This window comes from Dama dama, chromosome X, assembly GCF_033118175.1.
Source record: "Dama dama isolate Ldn47 chromosome X, ASM3311817v1, whole genome shotgun sequence".
NCBI classification, from domain to species: domain Eukaryota; kingdom Metazoa; phylum Chordata; class Mammalia; order Artiodactyla; family Cervidae; genus Dama; species Dama dama.
In genome coordinates, this window is record NC_083714.1 from 143411995 (window position 1) to 143434359 (window position 22365).

At 43.3% G+C, this 22365-nt stretch overlaps 1 protein-coding gene across 4 annotated transcripts in view; it reads right to left on the bottom strand.

Annotated features, from left to right (window-relative positions):
• Nucleotides 1–12577: 12577 nt before the first annotated feature.
• CLCN4 (chloride voltage-gated channel 4) overlaps nt 12578–22365 on the bottom strand; it is a 72363-nt gene continuing 62575 nt past the window's right edge. For all 4 annotated transcript variants that reach the window (XM_061137959.1, XM_061137960.1, XM_061137958.1 and 1 more), the window contains one exon: nt 12578–16780. In XM_061137959.1, coding sequence (XP_060993942.1) covers nt 16690–16780 — 91 coding nt within the window. In that variant the 3' untranslated portion in view covers nt 12578–16689. The remainder of the gene's footprint in view (nt 16781–22365) is intronic.

Genomic DNA, 22365 nt, shown 5'->3' on the forward strand with positions numbered 1-22365 from the left:
AAATGACTTGTCTTTGAATCCTTATCTTGGGATCTGCTGGTGGGAGAATCCAGACTGAGCCCCCTCTGTCCTGGCGTCAGCCTCCCTCACAGGAGCACAAGGCAAACGACAATTTCCCTGGTTCCTGTCATTACCCAGTGCTTGAGTGACAGCAGAATCTTCGTGCTTCAGAAGACAGCCTCGGGCCAGGTGGACCAGTGACAACCAGATAAGGTGGGGAGAGAGGGTGCAACAAAAGAAGACCTGAAAGTTCTAAAGAGACCCAAGACATAAAAATGTAGCCCTTATCTTAAATATCCCTATTTCAAAAGGTTTTCCTGGTGGCTCAGGAGGTAAAGAATCTGCCTGCAATGCAGGAGGCCTGGGTTCAATCCCTGGATCATGAAGATCCCCTGGAGGAGGAAATGGCAACCCACTCCAGTATTCTTGCCTGGAGAATTCCATGGACAGAGGAGACTGGTGGGCTACAGTCCATGGGGTCGCAAAGAATTGGACACAACGAGCAACTAAACAACTGGGCTCAGCTTCCATCCTTTCAGGATGTCTCCTCTGTTGAGTTATTCAAAGCTGACCTTGATTCACAACCACACATACTTTCTAAGTCATACACATACACAACACAGTATGTTATGAGGTTCTGAATGAGACAGAGGAAAAAGATATATCCCCAGTCAGTCGTGTTCTGATAAATGATCTCCAAAGGAGCCCCACCCCCAAAAATAGCTAGCTTGTGGTACCCACCGATCTCTGGGGTGTAATTTTCCCACCATGGCTGGTTTCAAGCTAGGAATGTGGCATCAACCTGCTGGCAAAACTCCCACAAATTTAACCATGGTTCTTGTGAGTGGTACAAGCTGACTTTATCACATCACTGCCCACTCTTCCAGGAATTTATAACTGTAATAACTGCATAGTTCAGGTGAGCTATTTGCCTTATCAGAGTGACCCCAAAGTAGGAAATGACTGACTACAACAGAGCTTTGTTTCTTAGTCATGTGCCAGTGCTGGGCCAGTAAACAGGGAGGTGGGAGTTCTCTTCCACGGTCATTCAGTAGCTTCGAAGGTCATCCCAGGTCATCTCCATTCCACCCCAGCGCAGTAGAAACCTACAGAGGATCGCACATGGGACATTTTTCTGGACCTCACTTCTGCCCACATCCCATTGGCTAGAACTAGTACATGGCCACATGTAACTGCAAAGGGTGCTGGGAAATGCAGTCTAAGCTGTGTGCCCAGAAGAGAATATGGATTTGATGGGCATCAGCTGTCTCTGCCACAATCATGTTCTTAGCATTTATGTGTCAGACACCATGCTCAACAAATTTATATGGATAGAAATGGACTAACATCTTTTACAGTTGAGAACTGAAACTTTCAGACACTGGCTTTTGTCTTAAAGTAAGCCTTGGTAAGGGTAAGCCTTAAGTAGGAATGGATTCTTCCAGGAACAAGATGGGGGCCCATGAGCAACCTTTGTGGTCATGCCAGGAGGGACGTGCAGATAATCCGCCAACACAGCTGTGCGTCAACAGCTACGGCATGGGGTACAAGCAGTTTGTTAATAATATGAAGTATTCATCTATGCACAGTATCTCTTCTTAAAAACTGTAAATTAGTATACTTACTCCTTCAATATCATTCCCCAACATTTTGCCTCAGCCTCCTTGAATCCCCAAAAAAGCAGCCAGGGTGCAAACAGTGTCAGCATTTGCCCACAAACTCAACAGTCTCCCTGTGGGAGCATGTGTGCTGGTGAATTTCAGCCATACTGAATGCCACGGCTGAAAACCACTTCAGGAACCATTTATCTAAAGATGACAATGCTCTATTTACAGGTCTATTTTTATTACCCTTCAGACACGGTTATGAGACATGTCTTTTGGATAATTTTTCTACTGCTGTTTAGTTGTTCAGTCATGTCCGACTCTTTGTGACCCCATGGACTGTAGCCTGCCAGGCTCTTCTATCCATGGAGTTCTCAAGGCAAGAATACTGGAGTGGGTAGCCATCCCCTTCTCCAGGGTATCTTCCTGATCCAGCGATCGAACCCAGGCCCCATGCATTGCAGGCAGATTCTTCACTGTCTGAGCTACCAGGGAAAACCAATTTTTCTACTAAGTAAAGAGAATTACTTCAAGTTCTTAAATTTAAAAGAGAAAAGATCTATTAACCAAATCCAGAAATACTGAAATTTAATCTCTTTTTTATTCTCTCTCAACACTGAACACCAAAAGAACTTTCCAGTCACTAGGGCATTTTTCCCTTTGATGTGACATGTTCAGTAAAGCCATGGGCATGGATTTCCTGAGCTGTTGGTCTCTGTGGAATTTAGAACTTGCCACGCTTCTTTGTAGGTTGAGTTTGATCAAAGATACACCAGGGCACAGATTCTTCAGACTGCACTTTCAGAATCATTCTTTTCAAGTTCACGATCTCTCAACCCAGCAGCCCTTCTCAGGCCATGAAACACCAAGCCAATTACCATTTTCTTTTGACATGGAGTGTTTTATGTGACATTTTACACAATGACAGATGGGTCTCTTCTGGGGAAATGCTCTGTGTCTTTAGAAAACTCTGCCAGGATTATTTTCTTGATTTATTCTAAAAGGTCACAAGTAAGGAACAGGTTTTCAGCACTTATCTGTTCTTCAAAAACATGTAATGGTTATCATCAATATACAAAATACTAGAAGTGACACTGAAGAAAGATCTTGGAGACATCATTCCTTGACCTTGAGAAACTCACAGATTTGACCAAGAAAGCTAATCTCAGTTTTTCACCTTCAGAATTCCCATTTCAGAATCAATACTCTATGTATATTAGTCTGGGCTGAAAAATCAAACAAAACCACAAGTGATTGCATCTGCTTCTAGACACTGCACTTTGGAACTTAAAATTAAGGTACCCCATGAAGCGAGGCCTGCTCTTGTTAACTTTTAGGGTCCAACTTGAATGTCAAAGCGCAGACTTGAAACCATCAGGAGCTCACACGGTCCCACCCATCCTGGAAACAGCATATGCACTGCAGTTTCATTCTCTAGGTCCAGTAATTGCAAAAGCAAAATCCAAATCAGATGATGTGATTTCACCCAACAACAGCCCTTTCTCAGAGTCTGTAATCACTGTTTATACTTTCCCATGTCAGTCTGCGGGACTCCCCCTCTCTCTGCTTTTCTTCTCCTGTTGGCAGCTGGTTCTGTGAACGTTTGGTTGAAACAAACATTCTTTCCTGGGGCATGAACGTCTGTCTCCTTGATCTGGGGCATCAGCGCATAGCCCTGAATTCCGTACGTCTTGGTGAGGTTTTTCAGATCAGGAATGGTGATGCTTTGGAGAGGGGGAGGCTCTGAGAGGGACAGGGTGATGCTGGACTCTTCACCCCCCCTTCCCCTTGCCACACCAAGGTGTCCCTTCCCCTTGATAAGCCTTGACTGACGATGCCTCTCCATTTTGGAGCTCGCGTTACAATGAGTTCTGGGGCCTTTGAAGTCCCAGCTGCAGGAGCCAAAGAACTGGAGTGATTAGGGGGCCAGCCCTCTCCAGGAAGGGGGTAGCTGCACACTTGAATACGAAATGCAATTAAAAAGGAGCACCTGGGCTGAAATCGAAGCAAGGAATGTGACTTTGGCTCCAAGGAGAAGTGGGCTTGTTGTAATCACGTAAGAATTCTCATCTCCACAAAGTGCTTGATTCAGAAAAACCCCAAAACTTAAAAAAAAAAAAGGAAACAAAGCAAAACACCCTCTGATTTGCCAGCACATTAAAGGAATGCAGGGATTCTTGTGGACACCTTCAGGGTCACTCACAGTAACATTAACTTAGCAGAGGCTCCACCCAGGACAATGGTGAGACCTTTTTTTGCTTTTCACCATCCTGGTGTTTTCCTAGTTCCCCAAACGCCCATAGATTCTTACTTTTTACATCCCTTCTCATACTCATTTTGCCTGGCCACACCCTTGGCTAATTTCCCAGAGGCAGTGCCTGTTTCCAGGTGGCACTAGTGGTAAAGAACCCATCTGCCAATGCAGGAGACATAAGAGACACGGGTTTGATTCCTGGATTAGGAAGATCCCCCAGAGGAGGACGTGGCAACCTACTTCAGTATTCTTGCCTGGAGAATCCTATGGACACAGTAGCTGGGCATTCTACAGTCCATAGGATCGTGAAGAGTCCGACACAACTGAAGCAACTTAGCATGCACAGATGCGGTGCCTGTTTGGGGGATGGGGGAGTGCATGTGTGGGAGTGGGGGATGAGGGGGCGTGTGTGTTCTGGTTTTAGCACCTTACCTTCATCACAACTCGCCCATCACTTTTACCAGAGGATCTCAAATTTGACCTGCATCTGAATCAGCTGTTAAAACTCAGATAGCTGGGTTCTGTCCCCAGACTTTCCAATTCTCTAGGTCCAGTCTCGGGCAGAAAATTTGCATTTCTAACAAACTGCTGGAGGATCATGATGCTGTTGGTCCAGGGACCACACTCTTGAGAATCACTGGGTTAGACCAACCAGTTCAACTCAGAGACTGAGTTAAAGTGAGTCATCATATTGAGGGAAAAGTTCCTGGGCTGAAAGTCAACAAGAAGAACCAAGTCTGAGCTCTAGTCAGACCACCAACGAGCTCGGCCAACTTGGGCAGGACTTTGCAATCTTGACCACACTACAGAATACCTGGCAGCCATTTATCAAGTTAATGCCAGGCCCACCCAAGATGGACTGAATCAGAACCTTGGGGTGATTTCTGTGTGCTTTAACCTCTCCAGGCCTCAGCTCTCTCTTCTAAACAATAGGGATAGTAATTTTTACCCCATAGAACCACTGAGGGGAAAAACACAAATATTAAAACCCCTTCATATACATACAGATGGCCCAAAGGCACATTAAAAGATGCTCAACATCGCCAATTATTAGAGAAATGCAAATCAAAACTACCATGAGGTACCCCCTCACATGGGTCAGAATGGCCATCATCAAAAAATCTACAAACAATAAATGCTGGAGAGGATGTGGAGAAAAGAGAACCCTTTGCACTGTTGGTGGGAATGTAAGTTGGTGCCATTACTATGGAGAACAGTATGGAAGTTCCTCAGAAAAACAAAAACAGATTTACCATATGATCCAGCAATCCCATTCCTGAGCATAAACCCAGACAAAACTCTAACCCAAAAGAGATACATGGACCCCTAAGTTCACAGAAGCATAATTTACAATAGCCAAGACATGGAAACAACCTAAATGTCCATCAACAGAACAATGGATAAAGAAGATGTGGTCACTTCAGCTCAGTCATGTCCGACTCTTTGCGACCCCATGAATCGCAGCACGCCAGGCCTCCCGGAGTTTACTCAAACTCATGTCCATCGAGTCGGTGATGCCATCCAACCGTCTCATCCTCTGTTGTCCCCTTCTCCTCCTGCCCCCAATCCCTCCCAGCATCAGGGTCTTTTCCAATGAGTCAACTCTTTGCATCAGGTGGCCAAAGTATTGGAGTTTCAGCTTCAGCATCAGTCCTTCCAATGAACATCCAGGACTGATCTCCTTTAGGATGGACTGGTTGGATCTCCTTGCAGTCCAAGGGACTCTCAAGAGTCTTCTCCAACACCACAGTTCAAAAGCATCAATTCTTCGGCACTCAGCTTTCTTTACAGTTCAACTCTCACATCCATACATGACCACTGGAAAAACCATAGCCTTGACTAGATGGACCTTTGTTGACAAAGTAATGTCTCTGTTTTTTAATATGCTATCTAGGTTGGTCATAACTTTCCTTCCAAGGAGTAAGCATCTTTTAATGTGGTACATATACACAGTAGAATATTATTCGGTCATAAAAAATTAAATATAGTCATTTGCAGCAACATGGATAAACCTAGAGATGATCATACTAAGTGAAGTTAAGTCAGAAAGAGAAAGACAAATATCATATGATATCATTTGTATGTGGGCTCTAAAATTAAAAAAACACAAACACAAATGAACTTATCTATAAAACAGAAACAGACTCACAGAACTACAGAACAGACTTGTGATTGCAAAGGATAAGGGGGGCGCAGTACAGGAGGGATGGACTGGGAGTTTGGAATTGGTGGGTGCAAACTATTATGTATAGCATGGATAAACAATAAGGTCCTGCTGTATAGCATGGGGAGCTACATTCAACATCCTATGATAACTCGTAATGGAAAAGAATCTGAAAAAGAATGTATATATGTATAACTGAATCACTGATGTACAGCAGAAATTAATGCAATATTGTAAATCAACTATGGGCTTCCCTCGTAGCTCAATCAGTAAAGAATCTGCCTGCAATGCAGGAGATCAGGGTTCAATTCCTGGGTCATGAAAATCCCTTGGAGAAAGAAATAGCAACCTACTCCAGTATTCTTGCCTGGAGAATCCATGGACAGAGGAGACTAGCAGGCTACAATCCATGGGGTCGCAAGAGTCAGACATGACTTAGTGACGAAACCGCCACCAAATCAACTATACTTCAATAAAATTAACTCTTAAAAATTAAAAAGAAAATCTATACCTTCATAAGTGACAAAGCACCAGTCAAATGCTAGCTGCTAAGTTTCCCTTGCAGAAAACATTTCAACTTTAACTGAGCTTACCAATACCTCTATTAATATCTAAGTCAGAACAGATATCTCTGGCAAAAGTTAATCTCTTGGAGAAACTTGGAGGAGATAAAAGCTTTTCAACACATTCATCTTGCTCCACCAACACACAGGCCTCTCCTTGCTTCTGTTTTGAAAACATGTCTTTGTGTTTTCCAGCCAGTGCAAGGAAGAAAGTTCAATTACTCTTGGTGGTTCTCCAGTGCTTTGGTGACCCTAATTAACTCTAAGCCAGGAGTTGGCCAACTTTTTCTGTAAAGGGCCAAATAGTAAATCTTTGAGGCTTTTCAGGCCATGCAGTCTCTGCTGCAACTACTGAACTCTGCCTTTGTGGCTTGAGAGCAGCCACAGACAATTCGCAATGAATGGGCATGGCTGTGAGCCAATAAAACTTTATTTACAAAGACAGGTGGCAGGCTGGAGCTGGCCTGTGGGCTGCAGTTTGCCAACCGTCTCTCTAAACTTCCAATAATGTCACAAAAAAGTTCAAGTTAGCAGCTCGGTATCTTTCTAACAAAATGTCATGAGCAAAAAGCTGTTTTCTATTGATGCACACGCACATGCATGCATGTGTGTGTGTGTGTGTATGTGTGTGTAGAAAGTGGGAGATATCTGGGAAAGGAGGACAGGGAAAAGGACAGAACTGGCTTAAAGTCAAGTCACTTGCTTTCAAATCGCCACCTGGTGTGAGCTGTGTGCCCAGGTAAAGTGACTATAGCCTTTGCCAGTGGCCCATGTTAGGTTCTTTGAAACCAACACTTACTGTACAGCACAGGAAGCTCAATATTCTGTGATAACCATATGAGAAAAGAATCTGAAAAAGAATGGATATGTGTGTGTGTGTGTGTGTGTGTGTATATATATATGCATATATAACCAAATCACTTTGCTGTACATCTGAAAGTAACACAACATTGTTAATTCAACTATACTCCAATAAAAAACTTCTAAAAACTTAAAAACCCTCCTGCTCAAGAAAAATAAATAAATAGATAAATTAAAAACTTAAAAAAAAGCAGAAGTCCCTCTGCCATTCATCTGTGTTTTCTGCTTAAAGGAGGGGGGGGCACACTTTCCAAGACACCAGGCACAGCAACACCTGTCCCCAGACCTTGGACTCCCCACCCCATCCTTGCCTGACACAAGGCACTTCCCCCTACTCCCCCCATTCCAGCTTTATGAAAAACTCACCAAAACACCACCAAACATGGTCCCTTTATCTGGGCTTCATAAATGTCAATGCTCACTTCTGCAGAATCCAATTGCAGGGAGGCAGGGGTGGGGGGGTGGGATTTGCTCCCCGCCCCCCAACACATACACCTTGTCAGTGTCCAGAGACATTTGGGGTTGTCCCAACCAGGGGCATGGCTGCTACTGACACCTAGTGGGTAGAGGCCAGGGATGCAGTCAGACCATTTCCAGTGCAAGGGCCCACCCCAAGAATGATGGAGCCCCCAAGGCTACTAGGGTTGTGGCAGAGAAACCCTCAGGGCAGTGGTGACTGGGAAAGTCTGGGGACTGAGAAATGGGATTCAGGGACCTCATGCCAAGTTTCTCTCCACCACATTTCTCTGGACAGGCTCCTTCAGTGCCTCAGTCACTGCAGCCACCACTGTTTCTTCCTCTGGAAGTGAGAGAATCTCAGAGAACTGTGGATCTCAGAGCTGGAAGTGAACTCAGGAGACCTGTCACCTAGGGCTGCTGTTGTTTAGTCGCTAAGTCTTTGTGACCCCATGGACTGTAGTCCACTGGACCCCTCTGTCTATGGGATTTCTCAGGCAAGAATACTGGAGTGGGAAGCACTTCTCAAACTTGACTCTGCACACAAATCCCTGAGGATCTTGCTCAAATGCTGATCTGACTCAGTAGACCTGGGCGGGACTTGGAACTCATTTCTAACCAGCTGTGGGGATCCACACTCAGCTAATCCCTAGATACCTTACAGGTTATGAAGCATAAGGAAATGTCCCTGCCTCACAGTAAATGTGCTTAAAGTTCATTAAAGGGGCCTCGCTTCTTCCAGGGCACTCACACAGAAATTCTGAAAAGAAACTAAAAAACAGACACTCTTGATGCCATAGTTGCGCCTCTACAAGACTAGTCTTTGGAACCCCATAAGATGGAACTTTCCAGTTTAGTTAAGTACAGAATCCATTCTTTCCCTTGGGCACCTGGCAGAAACACTGAATCTTGGAAACACTTGGGGAAGGGCAACCCCACCACATGCAGACCTGCTCTTTGAGACCCCCTACTCCATGGAGCAGGGCTTCCCAGATGGTGCTAGTAGGAAAGAACCTGCCTGCCGATGCTAAAGATACGTAAAAGGTGCGGGTTTGATCCCTGGGTCGGGAAGATCCCCTGGAGAAAGGCATGGCAACCCACTCCAGTACTCTTGCCTGGAGAATCCCATGGACAGAGGAGCCTGGCAAGCTACAGTTCACAGGGTCATAGAGTCAGACACAACTGAAGTGACTTAGCACTCCATGGAGCAAAAACTCAGCACTGGGGAACTCCCTGGAGAGAGTTCCTCCCTGATCATATAAACCACCCACAGCCAGTCCTAGAAAGGCTCAGGTCTTTCTGGGGACCAACAGAAGTTTGAGAAATGTCAGAAAAAGAAATCATCAGAAGGGAGCTAGCACCCATTTCCACTTGGTTCAGCATCCCTGGCAGGACACAAGTCGGGGAGCCCTGGGAGTGAGCCTGAGGCATGAAATGAACATGGAGCCACGCAGAAGGAAGGAAGGAAGGGAAGATGTTCTACTTGCAGCAGCATCCCCAGGACTCAACCTGTCAGGCAGCCTGTGGACTGAAAATTTACATGTGTGTTTTCAATTTCTCTGACAGAATCTGTTTGGATTGAGGATGGCTGTTTAATCTTTGAAATATGTGTTCCATCACAAATGCTGAAATCACATAGAAATTGCTCTCTTCATTCTGGGAGCCAAACCCTGACCAAAGGGGTTTGGAAATCCCCACAAGGTGCTCTTTAGTTATTGCTCATTCAAGAAAGAAAAAGCCGTTTCTTTAATGAAATGCAGTGCTGAGGAACTGCCAGAAATAGATGCTCCCTACCTGCTTTCCCAGATGGTAGCTTCTTTCTAGCCAATTAACTACCAATGAACTGGGGAAGCACTGTAACAACAGGCACACTGGGCTCCCCTGCACTCAGCCAGAGCGTGGAGTCCTGGAAGGACGTGAAACTTTCTGCTCGTCTTGACTCAAGAAAGCCCAGAAAGAAGCCTGCCTGACCAGGACACTTTATTTGCAAGGCCATTCTAGAGCTAGAATTAAAACTGGTGGGTTGTCACCTTTCGAACAACTCCTGTTAGTTCATTCTCCCCACTCTGGCTTCTAAGTACTTAATGTTGAGGGAAGTGGTCCCCAGGTGGCTCAGTGGTGAAGAACATGCCTGCTAATGCAGGAGATGCGGGTTCAATCCCTGGGTCGGGAAGATGCCATGGAGGAGGAAATGGCAACCCACTCCAGTATGCTTGCCAGGGAAATCCCATGGACAGAGGAGCCTGAGGGGCTATAGTCCCTAGGATCACCAAGAGTTGGATGCGACTGAGCACGCACGTTTTGAAGGGAAATAGCCAGAACCTATAAAAGGCTGCTCTCCATGAGTTTTACTAATGAGACTTCTTTCTATATTAACACCATGCCACAGTCAGGTTGTTCTGTCTGCAAGTGTCGTGGGTATAGGGTTTTATACTGTCTACAAACAAGTAAGTTAAACAGTTTTGTGTTTCAAGAACTCTTGCTCCAAATCTGAGGCTAATTAATAGTTCAGCATCCATGTGAATTTATGCTTTTCTGCTCAAAAGTCATTATAAAATATAATATACATATGTATAACTGAATCACTTTGCTGTACACATGAAACTAACACAACATTGTAAACCAACTATACTGCAAATAAAAAGTCAATATAACGCCACAGAGAAATGGAATTTCCCATCAAGTGGTTTCTTTCCTAATAATTTGCCATTAATCTGGAGTCAGTGAGGGTTTTTTTTTTTTTTACATCCCTTAAGAGATCTGAGATTTTGGTTCTTTTGTTTGCTTTGTTTCATTTTTGTTTTGGGGGTGGTGGGAATGACTGAAAGAGTTGGTGGGAAAGGCAATTGGTTAGTTCAACTTTCGTTTACTTTTAGCAGTCTTATAATTAAAACGTCTTATGTCCTTTAACCACACAAAACTAAAGTAACTTCCAGTTAAAGTTACTGGAAGGACTGCATAACATGAAAAGGCTATAACATCTACTATTTGCATGGTCCATTCCAGGCCAAGTGCTTTACACTGATTAACTCTCACAACCATCTCTCTAGTAAAGAGCACTGGCCCACTCTACAGTAATGGGGAAACCCAGGCTCAGAGAGGTATGATTCTTTAACAATGTCACACACCCAAGAAGCTACAGAGCTAGAATTCAAGGGCAGTTCTACAGGCATCTAAGTCAGCATGACTCCCTAAAAACTCAATGTTGAAATTCTGTTAGAGTGTTGGTTCTTTTTGCTCTTCAGACACCACTAGACCACAGAAATTTCCAGGCATGACTTTAATACCACAGATATGCCAATGGCTTGCTTTCCATCTCCAAGTCTAACGATTCCCCTGAACTCTGGACTGGAATGTCCAACAGGTATCTCCAGTGTACCACTTCCAAAATGGAGCTCTTCACCTCCACTAGCCCACCTCAGTAGATGGTGACTTAGCTGTACCATTTCATATCCATCGCACCATAAATCTCCTGGTTCTGCCTTGGAAATACATCTGGAATTCAAGAACCTCTCTGGGACAATCCTCCATCCCAGCTCACCTATCTGCGATAGCTTCTGGTCTTGCTATAGAACAGCCAGAATGGTTTGTGTACCAGGCAAATTCAATCACATCCTTCCTCTGAATTCTGTATCTTTCCCTAGCCTTCCATGATGGAGAAGCATCTCCTTGGTTTCCTCCTCCCCCACAGGAAAAACAAAACCAACTTTAAAACCTCCACTGCCTCCCCAGGCACCATACCCTGCAGCTACTCACCACTGGTGGCCCTTGATATCACCCCAGGCCTGCTTTAACGAAGGACAATTGCTTGTGGGCCACCCTGCTTAGGGTGATCCTCCTAAGCTGTCCCTGTCAGAGGGGGCTCCCCTCACTGCCTCTTCCAGGTCAAAGATACATGAGCATTCTTGGTGCTTTTTTTTTTTTTCACATTTTCTGTAAAGTTGACCATTTCAAAATACAAAACTGGTCAGGAAGGATGGAATTCAAACCCACCAGGCTAAGAACAAGGGATTTAAAAGCTGAGCCAAGCTCAAGTCCCAATCTCGCATGATAATCTTAAGAGTGGGATTTCAACCTTGCCAGGCACTTCCGCAGTCACCAGAATCAGGTTTCGAAGGTTCCCTGGGGTAGCAACAAGCTGGGATATCATGGCCTCTCTTCCATTTTACAACATGCTGCTTGAGGACTCCGTGCTCATTTCATTTTTAAAAAATCCTCCTACACTGTTCATGGGAATGTAAACTGATACAATCACTATGGAGAACAGTATGGAGGTACCTCAAAAAACTAAAAATTGAACTAACATATATGATCTAGCAATCCCACTCCTGGGCATATATCCAGAGAAAAACATACTTCAAAAAGATACATGCACCTCAATGTTCATTGCAGCACTATTTAAAATAGCCAGAACATGGAAGCAACCTAAATGTCCACTGACAGAAGAATGGATAAAGAAGATGTAAGGAAGATGGAATGGATAAAGAAATAATACAATGGAATATTACTCAGCCATAAAAAGAATGAAATAATGCCACTTGCAACAACACGGAAAGACCTAAACATTGTTGTACTGAACACAGTCAGACAGAAGAGAAATATATGGTATCACGTATACCTGGAATCTAATTTAAAAAAAGATACAAATGAACATACTTACAAAACAGAAACAGACTCAGATTTTTAAAACAAATTTATAGTTGCCAAAGGGGAAAGGTGAGGGAAGGGATAAATTAGGGGTTTGGGATTAAGCTATACACACACTAATATATATAAAGTAGATAACCAACAAGGACCTTCTTTTTAGCACAGGGAACTCATCTACTCAACACTCTGTCATAATCTACATGGGCAAAGAATCTAAAAAAGAATGAACCTAGGTATAACTGAATCACTTTGCTGTATACCTGAAATTAACACAACACTGTCACTCAATTATACTCTAATAAAATTTTAAAAAATAAAATAAAAAGTTTCTTTAAAAATATAGAGTTCAAACATACAATGTTTAGTAATTTGTCAATGTTTACACAGTGTTACAATAAATTTTTTTAAAAAAGCACATTGCCTTGTCATCATTCCAACACCAAATGTGAATATATTTCTTTCCCAGCACAACTAGGACAGCAAATAAATAGTTAGACCCATATCAGTGAAAATGGAGTCTGGTTCATGTTCCCTAATGTAGACAGGGACAAGTTCCCCCCTCATGTCAACCATTTCAAAGGTTAGAAGCAGAGTCTGATAAAACACTGCCCACGTGAAATGAAAATGAAGACATAATATTACAATTACTTGAAACTCAATAGTTCTCCTCGAGTTTCTCACCTTTTCCAGCTCAGCATCAGAATAATGAATACAATGAATGCTGAACAGATTTCACATGTGTTGATAATTTAAAGGAACCGGTTCTCACCTAAGTGAAACAAACTGCTGGAAATTTTTTTCAGTTTCTGTGACTTATTAGGGCCACCAAAAAAAAATACCTATTGACATGTCCTCTCTTTTATCAAGTCATCGAGAAATATCAAATAGAGAACTACGAGATCGCCACAGCAAACACTGAATATGGATTTGCTTCTAGCACACTTGCCTTTCCATAAAAGCCACATGCACATGGGCATTCCCAGGGGATGTGCTGAAAAACACAAGAAATCCACATGTCACATTCAGGATGCTCTTTATTTGCCATCTGTCCTTCTACAACACATTCCCTCAGTGATAGAAAAAGACAGCAAGAAGTAGGTCAATGTGCCTCATTATGGAACTCCTTTTCCATTACATATTTATATTTTATTCACATAAAAAAATCTATTCAGAGAGAACCCAGAAAGTTCTACAAATGTCTACAAACTTTGGTTCTGGAAAAAGAAACAAAAACAGTATTCAACTCGAGTCAGAGTTCCAGATTTACTCATCTCGTTCACCAGATCACCAGGTAAAGTGGACGAAGTTCTACATGTGGATACAGCGAACACCTTCGGAATCCCCATCCACATGCAACAAAGGGCCCAGTGGTATGTTCCCTGTGAGTCTGTCTGAGGCCAGGGTCAGTGGCTAGTCAGGGCTCCAGGGGAGGCAGGCAATTGGCTCTGGCAGTGGCGCTACAAGCCCCCCATCCCAGCCCTGACCTGGCTGTCTGATGCTGGCCCTCTGAGCCCCACGGACATCTCTAAGCTAAGCACTGGGGGAGAGGACACGAGCCCCATGGTTGACCTTGGCCCAGAGTCAACTCCCCCTCCTCTCCTCTTTCCAGGTCTCAGCTGGAGGAGGGGGAATTCTGTAGTTTTACTGACCTTTGGCTGTCTGTTCACTGTTTTGTGTTCCCTTCTGAAGCTCCAGGTTTCAGCTAACAGGGTGTCCTGAATTATATAAATCCAGGCTATGACTAAAACTCTTTGGAGAGCCTATATGGAAGTAAGAGGGGAACTATGTTAAGACTTTTGAGGTTCAGAAGAATCCAGCTTCACTTGCACTGTTCCATGGAAACCTCAACAGCAACAAAACATTATGATCTGTCACTCAGTACGTAGGTGCTGTGAGTGCAACCACAAATGTCATTCTCTTACAGGACCTAAGATTATATTCTCTACCACAGACTGACCGTTCCACACTGAAGTGGCTATCTGCTATTATTTGGAAGGAGGCCAGTTAATTAGACACATTTTCCATACTTTTGTCAGCGGGGTCTGACTTCAACTCCTTTAAGTTTTCAATCAGGTTAAACCCATCAGTATATTTTCTTGTATCTACTGGAAGTTTCACCGAAACCCTCTAATAGATGCGTTTCTCTCCAGAATAAACATTTTTATTAGGGCTAAGAAAGGATGGCTTCTGATTGGGAGTGCCAGGTCAAATCTAAGAGGGGAGGGGGCTGTAAGGTCACAGGAGAGTGTTTGACGGGGTCAGCAAGACAGAGGGGGAAGATGCAGGAAGAACAATGACAAACACACAATGACAGTATCCAACAGAGTAGACACCATCCCCCTCCCAAGGGCCAATCCCCCTTCCTTATTCAGAGAACTTCAATCTCATTGAGTGCAACATGCCTACATAGCTAAATACTCTCCTTCCCAGACTCATGTGCAGTGGGGGGCACCAGAATTTCAGCCAATGGAGGTAAGCCAATCATCTCTAGGAAAGCTCTGTGTTCCTCCCACACACAATACACCTTGTCACCTGCCTCTTCGTTCCTCTTCCAGCTTAGAGAGCAGTTACCAGACCTGGCAGGTCAGTGACCATCTTGTGACTACGAGGCAGGAAGCCAATGGGTAAGGGGTAAGGATGGTGGAGAAAAAGTACCAAAGGCCACGAGTCATCAAGGATACTGTGGAAACAGTCCTGAGAGCCCACTTCCAGGTTTCTTAGTCCACTCTTCCCTGTGTGTTTTCTATTATTTGCAGTCAAATACACACCTGATACATCAAGAGCCAATGATGAGACTGAAAAGGATGAGGATGACTCGGAAAAGGAAAGAACAAAGACAAAAGGGAAAGGACAAGGGGCATCAATCTTACTGAGATCACCCAGTGGACCTAAGAAACATAGCTTAATTCCTTCCCACAGACACGACCGAAGTCCTGACTAAAAGAATAAATGTATCATTATGTTCAATTCAAAGATGCTCAGTGCTCAAATTGGCTGTCTCAAATTTAACTCTGTCCTTCTGTGCTCTGATTGCTAATATGAAAGTGCATGCTTATACATTAAAGCTGGATGTTTTGCATCCTACAGAGAGGAGAATGGAACAGATTTAGAATCAATTTAGTATTTCTCTTGCAATCCATTTGGAGGAGTTCCCACTGAGAACTCATCTGCCTCACCCTCTCGGCAGCCGTATTTAATAAGATCTGAGAGGAAAAATAAGCACTAACACTAGGTATTCTGTTTTGACACTTGTATATGCTATTTGGAAATTCAAGTCACTATGGCAAGCTGGCAGAATATAGGACATGGCCCTTGGAAAGCATTAGACTGATCAATATTTAAAAATGCACAGGCAACAGCAATAAATGAAGCAGATGCAATGGAGATGCAAATCAATGATGGGTATGTATACCCTCAAAATAAGGACAAATCTCTTTCTGTGGCAGGAAACAGCGCAGCACTAAATGCTCCAACAGTTCTTCGTGCAGTCCCCAGATGCTGGTCTTGCATAGAGAAATGTTTTCTTCATACTTAACATGGCAGAAGACCCAATCTTGGTTCAGAAACTAAGGGATAAGCAACAAAACAGGCTGAGAACAGGAGCCAGCAATAGCTGGTCACAAGTGAACCCACTAGCATACTTGCAGCTTTCACTATGTTCACATTTAATTTTTCTTTTCCAACAAAGTGCGTGCAAATATCTTTAGTCTGATTCAGTAACATAGCAGCCAAACCTCAGGAACCAATAAATAAGGACACTGACATGCCAATACCCCTTGGCCTTTAAGATTCAAAGCTTTACCAACATCAGCCTGCAACAGAAGGGGCAAATGTTTCTTGACTCAGCAATTGTGTTCCAGATCCTTGTACAAACCACATCGTTTACCCCCACCCACATGCCCCCACAGCAGTTACTAAACTCACAACACAGCTTGAAACTCATAAGGGGTTAAAGCTATAAAATGCCTACTCATAGATGTATATTTTTTTATGTTTCATTCTTTTTCCCTTCCTTTCAAACAAAGCTTTTGTTTCCGCTGCTCCCAGTGCATGACTGTTCAATAGGATAATAACTATCATTTGTTTACTTCTTTCCAATGATACAGTTGTATTTTTCTCAAAGAAACTACCATCTTGTTTCTAATTAAACATGATGGATTCAGGGTCCTGGTTTGCCATCTGGGCCATATGTCTCAGAACATCCTTTTTCGTGATAATGCCAAGAAGTCTCCTGGAGAAGAAAAACAAAATAGAGAAAAAGGTCAGCCTTGCAATATTGATTCACGCCTCTCTCTGATCCCCAGCGCCCTTCCCACCTGGGCGCACGGAGAGACCACATTTCTCAGCTATCCTTGCAGATGGGTGGGGCCAACTGAGAGAGCTCTGGCCAATGGCGTGTGGGTGGAGGTGAGCAACGCCCCTCCCAAGTCACCTGCACATTTCCTCTCTCATCTGCGGGCTCCAGACAGAGGAGTCAGTAAAGGACTCAGGTCACAGAGGATGAACCAGGAGCCATCAGATTCAAAGACCTGGGCCCTGGGATGACTGTGTGGTGCGGAGCTCACACCTGCTGCAATTCATACTGGATGTGAGTGACATGGGAGAAAAATTAACCTTTATTGTGTTTGGCCACTGATATTACAAGCTTGCTTATTACTGCAGTAAGCCTATGATGACTAATATACTCACCCAATTTTTAAGAATATAATCAGTTTAAAAGGGCTTACAAAAGCCAATGTCAAAACTTGATCACACTGCAGAAATCCCAAGTGTAAGGCATTTTAAATGTAAGAAGTTTTAAGTATGAATAACAATTAGTTCAATTTTAAATCTATCTTACTGGAAGGGTAAAGTTTGACATTCATGTGTGGCCATTTATATAAATTACCTCCTCTTCCAAAATTCCATGGCTGTCTCCTTACAAAAACAATGCCACTTCCCAGAGCCCCTGGTATAGGGCCACCTATACTGCAAACTGTCCAACTCCTACTTTTTACAAACACAATGTAAACAGTGTCCCTGAGTTATGAACACACACTTGCACAACTGTTCATGGTAGCCCTTGCCTCATTCTCGATTTTATTAAATATTTAAATGAACATCTGCTCGGGTCAAATCACGCCCCCTAGGGAAAGTGAAAGGAGTGAAAGAAGGGGATGTACACATGTTCTCTGGGGAAAAGAAGTTCCATGCCAACTTAACTTGCAAAATGCTGCTCACCTCATCTCCATCATCCCCAAGAAGAGGAGAACAGAGAAGGATGGCAGTCTCACCCTGGAATATTGTATGGCTATTAAAATGAAAGGTTTCTGGGGCTTCCCTGGTGGTCCAGTGGTTAAGACTCTGTGCTTCCAATGCAGGGGGTGCAGGTTCAATCCCTGGTTGAGGAACTAAGATCCCATAAGCCACACAAGGTGCAGCCATAAAAAAGAAAAGATTACAAAAAAAATGACAGGTTTCTCCTATCTGTGTAAAATGATGATATACCAAAAAATATGAAACAAAACAGTACTACACTGTCATTTATTTAATTAAAGCCAAAGTATCAAACTCGTCTCTTACTAATAGGAAGTGAACATGAAGACAAGTACTCATAGCAGTATTGCAGTAAGGTATAGCTGGTGAAATGGACAGTGGTCAGTGAAACTGTAAGGTCAGAATTCTGACTTCTTTGTCCATGACCACACTGAACCTTAACCTTGAAAAAGTGATTGATTTCTTGTGTTAGTTTCCCCGTCTATCACACGCCGGGGCAGAGAGCAGATACTATACTTCTTTCCCTCCATCTCACTGAAACATCTTCAAGAGAGAGAGAAAGAACAAGAAGGGCTGTTAAAAGCATGATACACAAAGGCTTCCCTGGTGGCTCAGTGGTAGAGAATCTGCCTGCCAATGCAAAAGATATGGGTTCGATCCCTGTTCCGGGAGGTTCCCACATATGCCACAACTACTGAGCCTGTGCTCTGGAGCCAGGGAATCACAACTGCTGAGCCCACGTGCCACAACCAGTGAAGCCTGCACACCTAAAGCCCATGCTCCACAACAAGAGAAGGCACTGCAATAAGAAGCCCACACACAGCAAGAGAGAGGAGCCCCCACTCACTGCAACTAGAGAAAAGCCTGTGCAGCAACAAAGACCCAGCATAGCCAAAAACTAAATAAATAAGTTTTTTTTAAAAAGCATACTACCAATGTATAGCAAAACCACTACAATATTGTAAAGTAATTAGCCTCCAATTATAATAAATAAATTTATATTAAAAAATAAATAAAAAGCATACTAAACTAATTACAAATAGAACGTCCAGAGGATGTAATATAGTTTTCATACGTGAAGAGGAATAGTAGTAACTCTCTTCCTTCTTCTCAGTAACACCCATATGGAATACAAGGTAAAGAGAAAAAGAGCAGATATGACAGTAACTTCTGTGTGACTGAGTCAAATTTGCTTTTCCCAGTTTTCTATTAACTGCAAAAAATGAAGATAACTGGAAATTAGCCAGCAGTTTACCTCTGAACAAGACAGTAGAAGGTTTTATAGTAATCACATGTATAACATATTTATGTTAAATTGCTTGAAGTGTTTAAAAGAACAATCCACATTAAATTTCAGTTAATGTTTAATATTTCTACATTGTCAATAGAGAAAGTAAATAACTATGAAACTTTAGAAATATTACAGGTAAAATGCTGAAGGTGTTTTTTAAAAAAATATGCTGAAAAAAAAAGAATAATGGCAACACAGATGACAAAACTGAAAGAAAGCACCACAACTAAAGCAATAGTCTCACAAACTGGAGAAAAAATGTAGCAAGCACAATAGAATTAGAAAATCAACATTTTTGCAACCCCCAATGCAATAATTAGTTTAGTCAATCATTTATCAATGGATTCCAAAACCACCGGGTAAATGGTTGCTGGAAAACAGAAAATTCACATGGTCTCAAAGTATCCCTCCACAGATTACGTACAAAGAGAAAAATGTCCCCTTATAACAGAGGGCTCTGGCCATCACCACTTCATCCCAGTGATGGAGCTTATCACCAGTCAAGTCAGAAAAGCTGACATTACGACATCATTGACGTTGGAACATTGCCCGAAGCTACTTAAATAAAATCAAACCATGAGGAAGCAATCAAACAAATTCACAATGTGGGACTACTGGTCTGAACTCTTAAAAACAAACCTAGGTCAACAAGGAAAAAAGACAGGAAGCTCTTCTAGATAGAGAATGAAGAAGCAAAACAAACCAATGCAATGTGTGAACGCTGAAGGAATTCTGGACTGAAAATTATATGAGCTAGATAATGAATGATATACTTAATTACTGTTAATTTTGCGTACAGCTCCATGGCTATGAAAAAAAATGTCCTTAGTCTTAGAGAATGTATGCTTCAAGTATAACTGCCCAAACTTGGAAACACCAAAGACGTCCTTCATTAGGTGAGTGAATCAACAAACTGGTCCGTCCAGACAACGGATATTACTCAGCACTAGAAAGAAAAAACAAGCCATCAAGCCAGGAAAAGACATGGAGGAACCTGAAATGCACATCCCTCCCTCCCCTACACACTGTGTGACTCCAACTCTGTGACGTTCTGGAAAAGGCCAAACGATGGAGACAGTAAAAGGATCAGTGGTTACCAGAGGTTGAGGGGAGGGAGGGATGGACAGACAGAGCACAGAGGATGTTTAGGGTTCTGAAACTATTCCTGATGATACTACAATGGTGGATACATGTCATTATGAATTTACCCAAATCCACGGGATGCACAACACCAAGAGTGAACCCTAAAGTAAATGATTACTGTTGTTTAGTCACTCAGTCGTGTCTGACTCTTTTTGTGACCCCATGAACAGTAGCCCGCCAGGCTCCTCTGAATACTGGAGTAGGTTGGGTTGCCATTTCCTCCTCCAGGGGATCTTCCCAACCCTGGGATAGAAGCTGTATCTCCTACATTGGCAGGTGGATTCTTTACCACTGAGCCACCAGGGAGATGGATCATAGTTAATAACAACATCTCGTAACAACTGGCTAATAACAACTAATAACAACTGGCTCATTGGGGGCAACAAATATAACCCATAAATGTAAGATGTTAACAGGAAGGGAAACAGAGAGGACCAGAGAGGGAACTCTCTGTACTTTCTGCTCAAGTATTTTGTAGCTCTGAATGGCTCAGAAAATACAGTCTATTAATTCAAGAAGACAAAATTCTTAGGAGGGAAGAAAGTGGTTGTCTGAATGGAAGGGTCAGGAGTGGTGAAGCAGGACAGAGCTAAGAACCATTGTTCCTTCCAGCTGTGTAGGGCTTCCCTAGTGGCTCAGATGGTAAAGAATCTGCCTGCGATGTGGGAGACCCAGGTTCTATCCCAGGGGATCTTCCCTGGGTTGGGAAGATCCCCTGAAGAAAGGAATGGCTACCCACTTCAGTATTCTTGAGCTTCCCCGGCAGCTCAGGCATTAAAAAATCTGCCTACAACACAAAAGACCCAGGTTCAATCCCTGGGTCAGGAAGATACCTTGGAGAAAGAAACGGCAATCTACTCCAGTATTCTTGCCTGGAGAATCCCATGGACAGAGGAGCCTGGTGGGCTATAGTCCATGGGGCTGCAAAGAGTCGGACACAATGGAGCAACTAACTCTTTCTTCCCTCTATTTGGAGCTACTTGACTTTAACCATTTTTATAGATCAGTGACTAAAACACATTTCTAAAATTTATAAAAATACAGTAAAATCAAAGATGCCGCATAAAACAAGATGCTATTATCCTAAATCTGCCAAGGTGAGTCTGAGTTCTGACGGAGTCAGCTTGCGCTGCCATAAGAAAGTACCACAGACTAGGTGACTTAACAACAGAAATGTATGTTCTCCTGGTTCTGGAGGCTGGGAAGGCCAAAATCAAGGTGCTGGCCAGTTTGGTTTCTCCTAGGTGTGTAGATGGCCACCTTTTTTCTGTGTCCTCACACGGCCTGTTTCTCTATGCAGGCATCGCCAGTGTCTTCTCTCCTTCTAAGGACATCAGTCCCATCTGATTAGGGATGGGGCTTTTATGACCTCATTTAACCTCAACCCCCTCCTTAAAGTGGGCTTCCCTGGTGACTCAGTGGTAAAGAATCCACCTGCCAACACAGGAGATGCAGGTTCGTTCCCTGTGTCAGGAAGAGCCCCTGGAGGAGGAAATAGCAACCCACTCCTGTATTCTTGCCTGGGAAATGCCATGGACAGAGGAGCCTGGTGGGCCACAGTCCATGAGGTCGCAAAGAGTCAGATACAACTGAGTGACTCAGCATGCATACACATACCTCCTTATAGACACTGTCTCCAAAGACAGCCATATTGGAGGCTGGAGCTTCAGTGTATGAATTTGGGGATTGGGGGCACAAAATTTAGTCCATAACAGCCCTTCAACTCCCTTTAAAATAAAAGATGAATAGTTAGAAGGCAAGCAGCTTATGCCTATAATACACCACTAAGAAAGGTGTGATCATCAGAGAAGCAGCAGCACGTGAAAGGAGGAAGAACCTTTTCATCCAAGGTGGGAGGAGTTCTGAGACTGGTGGCCACCAATCAGCAGACAGTTGTTCAGCTTAAAAGTCTCTTCGGTCCTTTTGGACATTTGTATTTGAAAGCCTGGCTCAGGAAACTACCCTCCAGGAAACTTGGAGAACATAACTCAAACTGGATGATATCCATGTTCCTTGGTGGATGACAAGCTCTTTGATTTTCTTTTTTGTAACACTTTTTGAGCCTCCTCCAGTTCTCCCTCACATAGAAGCTCAGTAAGATGCTGAGGAAACCAATATTGCTTTCA